The sequence below is a fragment of the Haliotis asinina genome, chromosome 16, assembly GCF_037392515.1.
Source record: "Haliotis asinina isolate JCU_RB_2024 chromosome 16, JCU_Hal_asi_v2, whole genome shotgun sequence".
Taxonomy (NCBI): Eukaryota; Metazoa; Mollusca; class Gastropoda; order Lepetellida; family Haliotidae; genus Haliotis; species Haliotis asinina.
Genome location: NC_090295.1, coordinates 225,749 through 242,794, shown reverse-complemented (window position 1 = coordinate 242,794; position 17,046 = coordinate 225,749). Strand labels below are relative to the sequence as shown.

General features: G+C 47.4%; 1 protein-coding gene across 1 annotated transcript in view; it reads left to right on the top strand.

The window, feature by feature from the left end:
• Positions 1 to 17,046, top strand: part of LOC137268850 (vitelline envelope sperm lysin receptor-like) — a 19,499-nt gene extending 2,453 nt beyond the window's left edge. The window contains exons 2-10 of the mRNA XM_067803417.1: positions 1,874 to 1,905; positions 5,217 to 5,271; positions 6,094 to 6,281; positions 7,264 to 7,412; positions 11,201 to 11,346; positions 11,725 to 11,809; positions 12,551 to 12,704; positions 13,905 to 13,950; positions 16,889 to 17,046. Of these exons, the coding sequence (XP_067659518.1) occupies positions 1,874 to 1,905; positions 5,217 to 5,271; positions 6,094 to 6,281; positions 7,264 to 7,412; positions 11,201 to 11,346; positions 11,725 to 11,809; positions 12,551 to 12,704; positions 13,905 to 13,949 (854 nt within the window). The 3' untranslated portion in view covers position 13,950; positions 16,889 to 17,046. The remainder of the gene's footprint in view (positions 1 to 1,873; positions 1,906 to 5,216; positions 5,272 to 6,093; positions 6,282 to 7,263; positions 7,413 to 11,200; positions 11,347 to 11,724; positions 11,810 to 12,550; positions 12,705 to 13,904; positions 13,951 to 16,888) is intronic.

The window sequence follows — 17,046 nt, the reverse complement described above, 5'->3', positions numbered from 1 at the left end:
TTCCCCCCAGCGCTGGGGGGAATTTAGTGAAACGTTTGAACTCCGATTTCGCGGGCTTTTTTTCATCGCGTTTTTTTCAACTTTATAGGTTGAATTGACATTTTTTATGATTTGTTTCGGTAAGTGCATACCGAAAGGTACCAGAATCTGCAAAGTTGTGTTTTACGTTGCATGTGACCTTTAAACTAAGCAGCGTCCTGTCATGTGACATCATCCCTTCACATCACCCAGCCACGTTCTGTAACGTCACGCCACACCGTCACAACACCCCGCCACGTCACAGCAGCCCGTCACAGCAGCCCGTCACATCACCCAGCCACGTCACATCACCCCATCTCGTCACAGCAGCCCGTCACATCACCCAGCCACGTCACATCAGCCCGTCACAGCAGCCCGCCACATCACCCAGTCACGTCACAGCAGCCCACCACATCACCCAGCCACGTCACAGCAACCCGTCACATCACCCAGCCACGTCACAGCAACCCATCACATCACCCAGCCACGTCACATCAGCCCGTCACAGCAGCCCGCCACATCACCCAGTCACGTCACAGCAGCCCGCCACATCACCCAGCCACGTCACAGCAACCCGTCACATCATCCAGCCACGTCACAGCAACCCGTCACATCACCCAGCCACATTCACATCACTCCGTCACGTAACATTTCCCCGTAGCAACCCCCGGTCACGTTCTGCTACGTCACATCACCCCATCTCATCACCCAGCCACGTCACAGCAGCCCGTCACGTCACAGCAGCCCGTCACATCACCCAGCCACGTCACAGCAACCCGTCACATCACCCAGCCACGTCACAGCAGCCCATCACATCACCCAGCCACGTCACAGCAGCCCATCACATCACCCAGCCACGTCACAGCAACCCGTCACATCAGTCAGCCACGTCACATCACCCAGCCACGTCACAGCAGCCCATCACATCAGTCAGCCACGTCACAGCAACCCGTCACATCACCCAGCCACGTCACATCAGCCCGTCACAGCAGCCCGCCACATCACCCAGTCACGTCACAGCAGCCCGCCACATCACCCAGCCACGTCACAGCAACCCGTCACATCATCCAGCCACGTCACAGCAACCCGTCACATCACCCAGCCACATTCACATCACTCCGTCACGTAACATTTCCCCGTAGCAACCCCCGGTCACGTTCTGCTACGTCACATCACCCCATCTCATCACCCAGCCACGTCACAGCAGCCCGTCACATCACCCAGCCACGTCACAGCAACCCGTCACAGCAGCCCATCACATCACCCAGCCACGTCACAGCAGCCCATCACATCACCCAGCCACGTCACAGCAGCCCATCACATCACCCAGCCACGTCACAGCAACCCGTCACATCACCCAGCCACGTCACAGCAACCTGTCACATCACCCAGCCACGTCACAGCAGTCCGTCACATCACCCAGCCACGTCACAGCAGCCCATCACATCACCCAGCCACGTCACAGCAGCCCATCACATCACCCAGCCACGTCACAGCAGCCCATCACATCACCCAGACACGTCACAGCAACCTGTCACATCACCCAGCCACGTCACAGCAGTCCGTCACATCACCCAGCCACGTCACAACACTCCCTCACGGCACCCAACCACGTCCGATCACGCCACAGCACCCAATCTCGTTCTGTCACATCACCCCCTCACAGCAATAAGGGTGTTTGCCCTCTCGGGTATGTTATGTTTTACTTACAAGAACACCTGATTGTTTACTGTCATAATAGCTAATTTGCCATAACATGACATTGTGTTGACAGACTGCTTATGCATATACATAGTGGGTGTTGCTTAACTTGAAATGAGGGGTATCAGTACTGGTGTACTATTTTCATTTGCAGGTGTCCTCACGCTGTTGTTCACCTTGACTTTGGTAGGTACACACGTGAAGGTCATATGGCATAACCACTCGCCTGCAGCACAAATATACATCACATGTGATTGAACTTCAGGATATGTTGAAGAATGCATCTATAGCAACCGCGGCAGTGAGTAGCCTAGTGGTTAAAGTGCTCGCTCGTCACGCTGAAGGTCGTTCCCGACAAGGGTACATGGTGTCCCCCACCGTGATATATCTGGAATATTGCTAAAAGCGGCGTAAAACTAAACTCGCTCACTCACCGAGCATGTTATTCTTTTTCATAGAGATCGTCCTTGGGGTACATATATGCATTTTCTGCTGTCGGAAAATGTCATGTGACAGTTGTATCAATGTTTTAATAAAATATTGTACAATAAGCAAAAAGTCTTTCTTGTTCATTATACGGCCCCTCACCACGTGGAGTCACCCCTCTGCCGCGCATGCGCAGGCAACCAGGTATGCATCCAAGCCCGTTTCATCATTCCTTCTGTCTCCGTGCTGTACAGACGTGTGCTGGGAAACGAAAAAACCCCCCAAAAAACCAAAACAAACAAAAACAAACAAAAACGTTTCAACAACTCCTAAGCGTACTATGAAGATGACTGAGTCTTCCTCTACTGTATGTATGGTTTATTCGTTCGCTCACAGGAGCAGAACGTTATTTATATAAACCAGGAGTTAACTTGTTTGTCTGTGACTTTGTATTTGCGCCGGCTTTCCCGTGGGTTACGCACGTGTTGCTTTCCCATGATGGGAAGTCGGCGTCCCCGCATGATGAAATATTGCGTCTTGTACCAATTAGTTCACGCTGCGGGTATTCACGTAATTTTCAATGTTTTGTACGGCCTGTCCGATCAAGGCGCGTATTTTGCGCGACGAGGTTAAGGATTTGCTGGACAAGTCCGCGATAGAGCGTGTAGCCCAGGGCGAGGAACAGGCGGGGTTTGACTCCTCGTACTTCCTCGTTCCCAATTTTCTCCTCTGGTGCGACAAGTACGACTGTCAGGTGATTCCTGTCTATCTCCCGGGGCTGGGGAACGTCCGAGCAGCCACGCTCTCTCGCCGGATCCTGGCCCCGCACGAGTGGATCCTCGATCGGCGGATATTTGGAGTTATCTCCCAGTTGTGCTGATCGTTCCAGGTGGGTCTGTTTGCATCCGGCGGGACGGATCGGATACCCGTGTTCTGCTCTCGAATACCGGACCAGAGAGCGTTAGCGTCCGACACCTTCCTGCTGGATTGGACGGGACAGGTTCTGTGGGCGTTTCCACCACTTCCCCTGATTCCCTGGGTCCTCTCCCACCTCCCACCCAGCCAGCTCGGCTGCTTGTGTTACTGGCACCGCTTTGGCCATCGCAGAGCTGGTTTCCGGTAATTCTCAGGCTTCTGGCTAAGCCTCTTGTTCTATTACCTCTGCGTCCGGACATTCTCACTCAGAACGGCGCGCCACACCCAAATCCACGGATTCAGTGAGTGGCTTAACCTCTGTCAGGTCTAGCCTCGAGGCACGCGTAATTCCTTCGGCAGTTGCAGACGCGATTCTGGCTTCGAGGGGGGATTCGACAAACGTTCAGTATGAGGATAGGTGGTCCCGGCGTCGACCATTCGCGGCTACTCCGCCGCTATTTCCACTTTTCACACCCCTGTCGAAGGTGCTCTTCTGGGGCAGCACCCTCTCGTACAGCGCTTTCTAGCTGGCGTGGATCGGGTTCGACCTGCTGTCAGGCGTACCGCCCACCTTGGGATTTGTCAATCGTGCTTGATTGGCTGTCCGGTCCTACTTTCTCACGTCTATCGGCTATTTCCATTCAGCTGTTAACATGGAAGGCGGTATGTCTGGTGGCGGTACCTTCTGGGAGAAGGGCTGGTGATTTACATGCCATGTCTGCAGACCCGGCGCTGACTGTGTTCCACCCAAACCGTGTCAGTATTCGCCTCCTGGATTCTTACCATCCGTAGATCAATCACGCTTTCCATGTGACAGCTCCTATCGAACTTCCCACTCTTACCGAACTTCCCACTCTTACCCAGCCTTCTACATCGGGGACCTCTGCAATGAGCACTCACCCGTTGGATGTCCATAAGACCCTCAAGGTCTATATCAAACGAACACAAGGGATCCGTACGGGTACCCATCTGTTCTGCTGTTTACGGTGGTGGGAAGGCTGGGTTGCCAGCTAGCAAACAGACACTATCTCGGTGGCTAGTTTCGGTCATCTGTGCTGCGTATCAGGTTAAGGGCAGCCCCCCCCCCACCCCCTCCCGAGGGGTTGAAGGCTCAGTCGGTCAGGGCAGTAGCCGCTTCCAAAGCATTCGCATCGCCACTGCCCATTGAAAAGATTTGCTCTGCTCCTATTTGGAGCAGGCCTAGCACGTCTATCAAGCACTATCAGCTTGATGCGCACTCACGTGAGCATGCACGGTTTGGCTGTACTGTTCTCTCCAGTGGACAGTGTCCTGCCACCCTGGCCGAGTGAGTCTTGGTTGATTGACATTAGACGCTGCTGACATAATGCGTATAAGTGCATATCTCCACTGTTGCCATATCCCACGACTGAGATCTAGATTGATTTGTGGTCAGTCTTGGGTTGGGTTTTCCCCCCTTACATTGCTCTCTACAGAAATCACGATGTGACCGGGGTTTACTTGCACTTTTGACAGTGCTATTTATAGCATGCTTAGCTCTGAGGTCGGTATCGGTGCGGTTGCTCCCTGTCGGTCCTCGCCTATAATGCCTCTAGCGGAAGCTCATCGGGAGTAGGCAGGTGAGAACTTTTGCGTAATTTAATTTTTTGTAATTAATATCGCTCTAATTACTTACTGAACCAGAATTCCGTCCTCCCTAGTCTCCGGTCTTTGGGAGTCGAAGCTTATGCATATATGTACCCCAAGGACGATCTCTATGAAAAAGAATTAGACAAACCTGTAGAGGTTTCCAATTCTTTGAAGAGAATCGTTCTTGGGGTAGGGCCACCAACCTCCCCGCAATTCTGTTCTCTGATTTCTTCAGCAGAAGGAATGATCGTACGGGCTTAGATGCTTACCTGGTTGTCTGTGCATGCGCGGCAGAGGGGTGACTCCACGTGGTGAGGGGCCGTATAATGAACAAAAAAGACCTTTTGTTTATTGTGCAATATTTTATTAAAACGTTGATACAACTGTCACATGACATTTTCCGGCAGCAGAAAATGCATATATGTACCCCAAGGACGATTCTCTTCAAAGAATTGGAAACCTCTACAGGTTTGTGTAATTTGTTTTCAGATTTAAACCTAACTTCCATGATTGTTACTATCGAAATGTGTGTGCGCCTTCCCTTGTAGGTTGTCAAGGAGATCTACGGTCGTGTTGACCCAGACAAAGACTTCATTACTCATGGTGAGTATGATTGGACTCTGCCTTCTCGCTGGATCGAGAATTACGCACAAATAAGTGATGTCATTCCATCGTTTGAAATCCGTACGGAAGGTAGACGACATTTTAAAATGTTCTGAATTGCATCGTGCATTTACCTACTGACATGTCATCCGTTATCTATTTTACCATAAACTGCAGCTCACGTGGGATCTTTTCATTCTCTGTACAGACCATTTAGTAGCTTTCTGTCAAGAAACGGGCAGTGGGGTGGCTTAAAGTTTAAAGTGTTCGCTGGTCAGGCCAAAGATGAGATTCGATTACCAACATGGTTACAGTGTGAAACCCATTTCTGGTATCAGGGTTAGGGTAACCCTGAAACCCATTTCTGGTATCAGGGTTAGGGTAACCCTGAAACCCATTTCTGGTCTCAGGGTTAGGGTAACTCTGAAACCCATTTCTGGTCTCAGGGTTAGGGTAATCCTGAAACCCATTTCTGGTATCAGGGTTAGGGTTAGGGTAACCCTGAAACCCATTTCTGGTATCAGGGTTAGGGTAACTCTGAAACCCATTTCTGGTATCAGGGTTAGGGTTAGGGTAACCCTGAAACCCATTTCTGGTATCTTACCGTGATGTTGCTGGAATATTGCAAAAAGCGACGTAAATCCAAACTCGCTCATATCCTTTCAAAGAAATAATCCCGAATTCTATGTTTAGACACCAGGTCCACCTGAACTAACACTTACTTAACTTGCCTCCATGATAGAACTATGTTGTAGCATATTAAGAATGTAGGTCAATCACAATTTAGTTTCCCCCTTATATTGCACAAAATATTTTCAATAGTGCAAGCCAGGTGTCCTGTAGATGGAGAAAACGTCGCCACCCTCCATGTGCTCACAGATTTGGAGGGCACGCAACCTTACGCCGTGTGTCAAGGTGGGGAAATGTTTACTTTCCACAAAGATGCCATTGGTACATGGATACTAAACCCTGTCCTTCAAGGCAAGCAGAAAGAAGAATGTGTCTTTAACGTGAGTTTGAAACTTGAAAAACGGTATCGTAAATGTGTCTACCACGAACATCCTTCACTGACGAAAGTGAACTGACAGTCCAGGACTGTAAACTACAGATATTGTGAACACATGTTTATAACGAATTGCGTTTTCTGTCTAGTCCCTATTCTCAAAGACGTGTATAATGAACGGCGGCTATAACGAACTTAGGTAATGGCCCCTTGAGGTCGCCATAACCATACTGTACTCGATATGTACACCAAGTCAATGTACCTACGGGGGCGGTGGAGTAGCCTAGTCGTTAAAGCGTTCGCTCATCACGCCGAAGACCTGGGTTCGATTCCCCACATGGGTACAATGTGTGAGGCCCATTTTCTGGTGTCCCTCGCCGTGATATCGCTGGGATATTGCTAAAAACGGTGTAAAACCAAACTCACTCACTCGATGTACCTACACCAGAACCAGGCTGGTTCCTCCATTGCGCTACTTTGAGTGTGGAACAAGGGTCGGGCATCATATTTATGGAGTTGCATCTACAATGTGACCCCCTTAAAATTAATGTGCAAATGGTTGTCGGGTTCGTTGATTTGGTTGACACCAGTTGCGTAGATCGATGCATGTACTGTTAATCCCACCCATGAAGGTCCGGGCTAGAATAGGCCTTCAGCAACCCATGCTTGCCATATAAGGCGACGAAGCTTGTAACAGGCGACTGACGGGATCGGGTGGTCAGGCTCGCTGACTGGTTGACATGTCATGTGTTCCCAACTGCGCAGATCGATGTTCATGCTGTTGACAGCTGGATTGTCTGGTCTAGACCATTTACAGACCGTCGTCATATAGCTGGAATATTGCCGAGTGCGGCGTAAAACTAAAGTCACTTATTGTCTGGTTCAGGTTCGATCATTTACAGCCCGCCTCATCTCGATGGAAGACTGCTTAGTGCAGCATAAAAATAAACACCCTAAGTGTCATGTATAATGACTCGCTCATCTTGCAGAGAAAAGATGACAGTCGGACTTACGTTCTTCACGTGTACGTCCCCCTCACTGGCGGCATCATCATCAGAGAAGAGGCCCCCAAGGTCATTACCTGCACCTACGACAACTTCGGCGAGCGCGAAAGCCCGAAATCGAAATTTTCAGATAGGTATGTGGAGAAATATAACCAGTTTTGATACTTCTGGGCGTCAAGTCGTCGATTAAACAACTCTTGTCAATGAAGGGACTTCCTCATATCACATTAATGAGTCATAGGCAAAAGTTTTGATTGGTTGTCATGTGAATGTATGTGAGGTTTACACCCGAGAATAGAACAAAAACGATCCACGAATGCATCTGTAACAGTTGTCGAATTGCTCGAAATTTGCAAGAAACATGACACTCGAGACAAACAACCACCTATGTTCACCTTAAGCCTTGAAAGTTCTGTTCGGTGCATCCATGAAGATCCGGGTTGGAACTGATCTTCAGTAACCAATGCTTGCAAGAGGCTACTAATGGGATCGGGTGGTCAGACTGACTGACTCGTCATCGTATCCCAGTTACCTTGTAGTAAAATGGTACCAGTTCACTCCACTTAAGTGCAGAACAACATCAGTTATCTTTTCGTTCTGGAAAAGTTCAAGCCACGCCTCGGGACAACTGGAGATCTGTATTCGAATCACACCCCTGTCCCAGCCACCTACCAATACAGCCCATACTACCAGTATATACCAATACAGCCCATACCAACAGTACATACCAGTACAGCCCATACCAACAGTGCAGAACAATACAGCCCATACCAGCCCATACCAACAGTACACACCAGTACAGCCCATACCAACAATGCATACGAGCACAACCATACCAACAGTGCATACCAATACAGCCCATACCAACCCATACCAACAGTACATACCAATACAGCCCATACCAACAGTACAGCCCATACCAACAGTACACACCAACTCATACCCACAGTGCACACCAGCACAGCCCATACCAACAGTGCATACCAATACAGCCCATACCAACAGTACACACCAACTCATACCAACAGTGCACGCCAGCACAGCCCATACCAACAGTGCATACCAATACAGCCCATACCAACAGTGCACACCAGCACAGCCCATACCAACAGTGCACACCGGCACAGCCCATACCAACAGTGCACACCAGCACAGCCCATACCAACAGTGCACACCAGCACAGCCCATACCAACAGTGCACACCAGCACGGCCCATACCAACAGTGCACACCAGCACGGCCCATACCAACAGTGCACACCAGCACACACCAGCACAGCCCATACCAACAGTGCACACCAGCACAGCCCATACCAACAGTGCACACCAGCACAGCCCATACCAACAGTGCACACCAGCACAGCCCATACCAACAATACACACCAGTACAGCCCATACCAACAGTTGTGTACCTGCGACGACGTCAACATGTCTGCGGCAAGACGTGCAAGACGCCCACTTTGACAGTAAATAGGTCTTCAGCAATCAGTGCTTGTCACAAAAGGCGACTATGCTAATGTGTTACCCTGGACAGCAAGATCCCCTAAGTTATCATCCACTGAACGCGTCTGTGATGGTCCCCTGAATCTCCAACAACGATACAGGAAGACCGCCAAACCCTTCCCTGGGTAGGGATTGGTCTTCCCCAGGACGTTTATAGGCGTGGTGGCGATGGTACCAGGTCTGCATTAGTGCACTAGGCACCGCCTCGTGGTGTGGTGGTTAGAGCAACCGCCCCGAGAGCGGAAGGTCGCGGGTTCAGTCCCACGCCGCGTCAGGCCAAAAATGTGGATCCCTGCTTGCTGGGCATTAATGAGCACAAGGGCTTGTCGGCTCGAAGGCGTCGGTGTGGGGTATTCATGATTTCTCCTTGAGCTAGCACTATAAAACCAGCTAAGTTTGCGTTAGAACAAGGAGACTCCCATACACACGCATGCACGTCGCTACATTCTAAAGGCGACGGAAAACCCCATTTCGCCTCACCAGCTGTCTCGTAGTCCATTTGCTTATGCTAGGTGTTCTTTTCTATTGTTTGTGTCACTAACGTGACTCGTGAAGGTCCGGGCTAGAATAGGCCTTCAGCAACCCATGCTTGTCGTAAGAGGCGATCATGCTTGTAAGACGCGACTAACGGGCTCGGGTGGTCAGGCTCGGTGACTTGGTTGACATATCGGTTCCCACTTGTGAAGATCGATGCTTATTCTGTTAATCACTGGGTTGTCTGGTCGAGATTAGTATTTACAGACCGCCGTCATGTAGCTGGAATATCGCTGAGTGCGGCGTAAATCTAAACTTACTCGCTCCGCTAACGTTTGCCTTTGAGTATATTTTTAATAGTGACAAATTTGTTTTGAACTAGCGAGGCTCAAAACCCCAGGAATAACATATTCTTCCAGACTTCACAAAGTGGTTTATAATTTATTCATTTGCGTTAGAATAACGGTTTCTCTTAGAACGTATTATTACACATGATTCGGCTGGTTTTGGTCAAGCAGATGAGAAGAAGAATCGGCCTTAGCTGCCATTCTACCAACCTGTCACGTGCCGAAGGTCCTATGAGATGGCATCTCGCGCTAAGTTCAGACGCCTTCTCAGAGAGCTCGTATTTGGTTGAAACGACTTTATGTGTATGTGATTCAAATAATCACGGATTTGAAAAGAGGCTGATTATGACAGAAAATGTCATTGCAAACACGGAGACCAAATTGGAGACCTTCTACCCTAAAAGACATTTCAATGCTGTTCCCTATTGCAGACCTTCTACCTAGGAAGAATTGTGTGTTGCTAGTAAGGACCAGGGTTCACTAAAAGACATTTCAATGCTGTTCCCTATTGCAGACCTTCTACCTAGGAAGAATTGTGTGTTGCTAGTAAGGACCAGTGTTTTGCAGTGGAATTTACAAAACAAAACAAAATTCCATTTATCCAACCCCAAATTTTATTTTCCCACAATTGTCTGTTTACAATAAACTAATGAGTGTAAGACACCGCACACTGGCAATATTCCACTGAGGTCCGATTATGACCAACTAATATCTAACATGCATGTCAACCGTTCAACATCTAACACACAGACGTCACATAATCAGTGTCATAACACTCCTAACCTAACCCTAATACTGCTACTCCTTTTTTGCAGAATCACGAACTGTTCTTATATAAGACACATGCATGGAAATCTCGTGCAGACGTCCTTTCCGCGAAGCGTAGTGCGTTTGCGAGCACAACACACTGTCCAAGAACAAAACATCCACTAACTAAACATGTCCGAATACGCATTCCACGAACCGTTCTTCAGTCCAACCAGGGTTCACTAAAAGACATTTCAATGCTGTTCCCTATTGCAGACCTTCTACCTAGGAAGAATTGTGTGTTGCTAGTAAGGACCAGGGTCCACTAAAAGACATTTCAGTGCTGTTCCCTATTGCAGACCTTCTACCTAGGAAGAATTGTGTGTTGCTAGTAAGGACCAGGGTTCACTAAAAGACATTTCAATGCTGTTCCCTATTGCAGACCTTCTACCTAGGAAGAATTGTGTGTTGCTAGTAAGGACCAGGGTTCACTAAAAGACATTTCAATGCTGTTCCCTATTGCAGACCTTCTACCTAGGAAGAATTGTGTGTTGCTAGTAAGGACCAGGGTTCACTAAAAGACATTTTAATGGTGTTACCTACTGGAGACCGATGCTAGTGAAGAAGGCTGGGATATCTGTTGTAATGGTGCCACCACTAATGGCAGATGGACACCATCAGAAAGTGAAAATCACATAAAAGTGCAGGAACTGAAACCAATTCTCTTAGCTCTTATGTCCTTCAAACGCCGAATTGCATTGATATTTAGATTGATACCACTACAGCTACCAGTTATGTAAGACGGGTGGTATCACCTGATCAGATTGCAAGGGAAATACTCACTCTTTTGCAGCAAGCAACCATTGGAAGGGATTCTGTCCAACCGAGGGAGGCCTGCCAAGTCGAAAATAGACATATATCTGACTGACGTACAACAGAAGAGACTAGTCGGCAAAATCCGATTGGGACGATACATACAACTACGGGCAGAGCTTATCGGTGAGTTTCGTAAAACTATGAAAATCAGTTAATTCAAGTTAATCTTCAGTCCGGGGCCTCAAGTCGAAAGTCCGCGACAATAGCCTGTAGAATTCGCTTCTCTCGCTGACAATGAGTAAAGCGTAGTTTTGGTGTTACTACACACCCGTGTTATTACGGGTATAGTGCTTGAAGTTGCAACAATAATATTCACTCACTCACAATACAAGCGGTAGCCTAGTGGTTAAAGCTTTTGTTCGTCACGTCGAGGACACGGGTTCTATTCCCTACATGAGTACAATATGTGCAGGGTATTGCTGAAAAAACTCACCTGTCGTTGATTACTGCATGGCCAACTTTCTATCAGAATTAATTATTTAGTGTACTTTTCCTCAACAGGAAACTACAGCGACGAAGTTGGTCTTCAGGCAATCGGGTGCCACGCTCTAGGAAGGTTTAGCACGTACAAAGTTCTTATAGCAGGGTGGGTGATCTTTTCGTCAACCTATCTGTCGTGCTTTTTTAAACGCCACTTTGGCATGTCTTGTTTACAATGGTCACCTCAAAAACTGACCTGGTTAACCTTGACCTTGTCACCACAAATCGGCGACTTTGGAAACCGTTAATTTGTTTGGTCCACATTATTTAGTTTGTCGTCAAAATCTGAAATATTGCACTGTTTAAATAACAATAAATGTTGTAATTATCTGGTCTGGTCCATGGAGCCTGTGACGATCCGGGTTAGAATTGATCTTCAGCAACCCATGCTTGTGAGAGGTTCCGGGGTAGAATAGGCCTTCAGCAACTCACTCACCCATGCTTGTGAGAGGTTCCGGGGTAGAGTAGGCCTTCAGCAACTCACTCACTCACTCATGCTTGTGAGAGGCGACTGACGGAATCGGGTGCTCAGACTCGGACACGTGTCATCCCTGGGCATGGGTAGCCAGCCCTTAATACTATTGAAATATGAAGCTTTGTAACCTATTGGGCTTGCGCGAACAAAATGGCTTGCTACGCTCCTGTCACAGTTTTCCAGCTGCGTACATCGATGCTTATGTTCTCAGTCGCTGGGTTGTCTGGTACAGACTCGAACATTTAATGAAAGCGGCGTTTAACATCAGACAACACATCAGACGTGTCTCTCTCGTTATTCAAGCAAGTTTTATAGCACTTTACAAAGCTGTAAACAAGTCCATTTACAGCCCAAGACTAATCGTGTTTTCAGTTGCGGCGACGGTGCGATAATCAAGAAGAACCAAGGCTTCACTGCCAGAGGCCGGACTACCGCAAGCCCATACTTCAGGGCTTTCAAACTGGTCGGATCGTCTAGAATGAACTTCCGCTGTACGTTCATAATCTGTGAAAAAAATTGTGATGGGGTGAGTTATTTCCTTCTCTGATGCAACATCTGTTTGGCTCACTTGGTATCAGGCTCTGTTGCTGGGTCCACGTGATCCATGAAGGTCCCTGGGTAGAATAGACCTTTAGCAACCCATGCTTGCCATAAAAAGGCGGCTGTGTTTGTCGTAAGAGGCGACTAAGGGATCGGGTGGTCAGACTCGCGGACTTGGTTGACACATGTCATCGGTTCCCAATTGCGCAGATCGATGTTCATGTTGTTGATCACTGGATTGCCTGGTCCAGACTCGATTATTTACAGACCGCCGACATATAGCTGGAATATTGCTGAGTGCGGCGTAACACTGAACTCACTCGCTGGGTCCATGTGATACTGGGCTCTGTTGCAAGGTTCACATGATGCTAGGCTCTGGTGCAAGGTCCACGTGATGCTAGGCTCTGTTGCAAGGTCCACGTGATGCTAGGCTCTGTTGCAAGGTCCACGTGATGCTAGGCTCTGGTGCAAGGTCCACGTGATGCTAGGCTCTGGTGCAAGGTCCACGTGATGCTAGGCTCTGTTGCAAGGTCCACGTGATGCTAGGCTGTTTCTGGGTCTGGGTGACACTAGGTTTACCTCTTGTGCTCAGTCAAGTGAAGGTAATTACTGAAAATACATGTGGAATTACATAATCAGTTTGTGCATTACTACATAAGTTCAAAATATCGTTTCTGGTATCTTGCTGTCTCGTGCAATTCATGAAATGGATGAAGTCATATTTACTCGCACATCGGTTTAATTATAATAGAGTAGAACCTAGAACCCTTTTTCTTTATCTCCGTTTCGCTCGGGTTCGCTTTCTCGCATGTATACAATGTGTGTGTGGTCGCCCATTACTTGTGTCCACCGACGTGATATTGCTGAAATATTGCTGAAATATTGTTAAAAGCGGTCTGAAATTAAACTCAGTTATCTCCATATTTCGGACATATGACAGGATAACATTCAGCGATGATTAAAATCACTGAAAAGACCAAGAATGAAGTTAAATTAGCTAAAATATCACCCCAGCGTGTCCAATCATGAAAAGGATGGATAAAAACGTCTATTTTTCCTAGTAAATTGTTTCTAATTGTCTTTTGTTCGATAGCGTTCAGTAATAGAGTTCTTGTGTCCCCAACCATGCTCAAATTCGTGCCGCCAGACATTTATATTAAGATGAGCATTCTATTTTTCTACCCAGAGTTCCTGTAACTACGTGGAAAATCCCCTGACGGCGTCTGGATAAGGTTTGTGAACAGTGACGTTCAGTAAATTGCACCGTCAGTAGTACCTGGCTCAGTCTGGGCTTCACAATCTGTCGTCATTCTGGGTGTCGTCTTGTATTATCTCTTGTTGTCTCGTGTTGTCGTGTCTCGTTGTTTTGTCTCATCTCATGTCTCGCCTCGTTTGATGCTGTAGTGTCCCGTACTTACGTGTCTAGTCCTGCCCCATGTCGTTTCATCTTATCTCCTGGGGCCTCCTAGCCAGTTGTCTCGGCAGTCTTGAAGGGTGTCGTCGTGCTGTCACGTTTCGCCATGACGTTTCATCTCCTGGGCCCAGATTTCCGAAGCTCTCTTAGCACTAAGATTGTCGTAAGTGCCATACATTAACAATAACTTACGAATATCTTAGCGCAAAGAGAGCTTCGAAAATCTAGGCCTTGGTCTCGTGTCACGTGTCACTGTTTGCCATCTCATGTCACCTTCTTGTACTTTCTTCTGTTTGGTGCCTTGGGTCCTGTCTGGTCACAGCCCGAAGACCCGGGGTACAATAGGGCCTTAGCAACCCATGCTTGCCTCAGATGTCGACTGTGCTTGTAAGAGGCGACTAAAGAGATCGGGTCAGGCTCGTTCACTTGGTTGGTCATCGGTTCCCAATTGCGTAGATCGATGCTCATGCTGTTCATCACTGGATTGTCTGGTCCAGACTCGATTAGACCACTGCCAAATAGCTGGATTTATGCTTAGTGCGGCGTAAAACTACATACAGTCCGTTTGAGTCCGATGGACCGATGTATTGCAAATTTTATCATTGTACACAATTGCCACATAAATATAAATAGTACACATGTTTATCATTTACGAATATCCAACAGCTGTGTGATATCTGAAAAATTTTCGGACTCTACCAAAAATGTTGATTAAGAAAATATCATCACTGAAAACGCAAAGGTTGTTAACTGACGCGGCGGGGTGAAACCGCAGAAACGGAACAGCCACTGTCTCGTCGTGGGATACACATACCTGAAGCCGAAAGGGATAAACCATTTTATGTCATTAATAAATTCCGTAAGGGGGCATCAAAAGCTTTAGGAGTATCAACAAAGTTACTTACAAATGTTGTGGAACACTAACATTGTGAGGGTGACGCAAAGCAGGTAGAGGTGGTGTCAAATCACACAAATTAAAACATTTGGACAACTTTCATAAGAACCTTGTAAGGCAGTCTATCAACAAGCTCGATTCTGAAAACAAATACATGTCGCTGAAAATTTTTAAAAAGCATTTGAATCAAGAACACGAACCTCAGTATCAAAGTACATACTTTCGGGTATCGTTAAAAGAAAATTTCGGGGAGAATGTCAGTACTCTGTGAACGCCCTGATATCGTTCGCTTGAGAAATAATTTTCTCAGGGTAATAAAGAGGCGCGACTAAGCGTTCGACCCAGTGTACTTGTATGAGACCTGGGTCAGTGCCTCATACACTGCCAGCAGTTAGTGGGTACCCGATGGGGGTGATAAGGGGTCACTTAGAAAGCTGCCTCTAGGGAAAGGAGAGACTAATCATTCTCCATGCTGGTTGCACAAGCAAAAGCTTGCTCCCAGGCTGTGACTTGGTATTCAGGGCAAAGTCCACAGACAACAGAGACTACCATTCCGTGATGAATGGTGGGGTTTTCCTCGATTGGGTTAAAATCAAGTTGGTACCAGAGAAGTCTTTTGTCGTACTGGACAGTTCCCCATACCTGAGCGTGCAGGACCCTGGCAGACCCAACATCGAACAGTCGAAAAGGTGACATGTCGATATGGCTTGACACATTTCAGATCGCACGGTCTTCAAAGGCACCGAAGCCTCAGCTATACGAGATCATAAAAACCCACAAAGGTGAACCTTTCTACAAAGTTTACAGTTACATAAAAAGTAAGGATCACGATATTCTGCGACTTGCACCCTATCACTGTGACCAAAACCACATTGAAATGATATGGTGTATTGTCAAACGAGATGTTGCCAGATCAAACACAACTTTTAGATTATGTGACGTAGATGTTTTGGTTAAGGAATCCCTTAACAAAATCACGACTGAAATTGTCAAAGCTGTGTCAACGTAGCTAACATCATTGAACAAAGTTACTGGTCTCGGGATGGCTTACAACAGGCAACTGTGGCACCAGTTATCATCCCTTTAAGTCGTGCCTATGGCACGACGACAGGCGAGGAACCGACAGGTCTCCTGGATTTGATTTTAAGACTGGCTGGCTGTTCCGTTTCTGCGGTTACACCCCGCCGCGACAGCTAGCAACTTTTGCGTTTTCAGTGATGATAGTTTCTTAAACAACTTTCTTCGTAGAGCCCGTAAAATGTTGAAATATCAGAAAGCTGTTGGGTGTTCGTAAATAATAAACGTGTACTATTTATATTTGTGGCAATTTTGTACAACGATAAACTTTGCAATTCATCGGTCCGTTTCTGACTCAAACGGACTGTAAACTCACTCTTTCGCGTGTCTGGTCAAGAGGTGCGTCTAGTCCCGTCGTCGAGTGGGTCGTGTTTAGACTCCAGTTTTCAAATAGGTTATTTGTGTTTTATAGTCAGACTGGGTCGTTTTTGTGTGCATATACTACCCGTCATGTTTCTGTCATCGTATCCCAGTTGCACGGATCGATACTCGTTTCGCCAGTCACTGGATTGTCTGGTTGAGACTTGATTACCATATAGCTGGAATGTTGGATACAGTGTAAAGTCAAAGCGATTTTAAGCACATGTTTTGGTACTTCTGCTGCGAGGGACAGCGGGGTAACTTAGTGGTCAAAGCGTTCGCTCGTCATGAAGACTCAGCTCCGATTTCCTCCCAGACAGTTACAAAGTATCAGGCCCATTTGTGGTGTCTCCCACTGTGATGTTGCTGCATTTTGCTAGAAGTAGTGTAAAGCCATACTCACTGAAACTGTTTTGTTTTTCAGGAGGCCGAAAATGACTAACCATCGATGTCATCCATCGCCTGCGTTGGTTTATTTTACGATCTCGTGTTGCTGTCGTTGTTGCAGACCTGTTTTGTTTGTCGTATCGACCGACTGTTGGTCGAATGCTTAGAAAATAAACGTGTATGGTGAAAACTCAA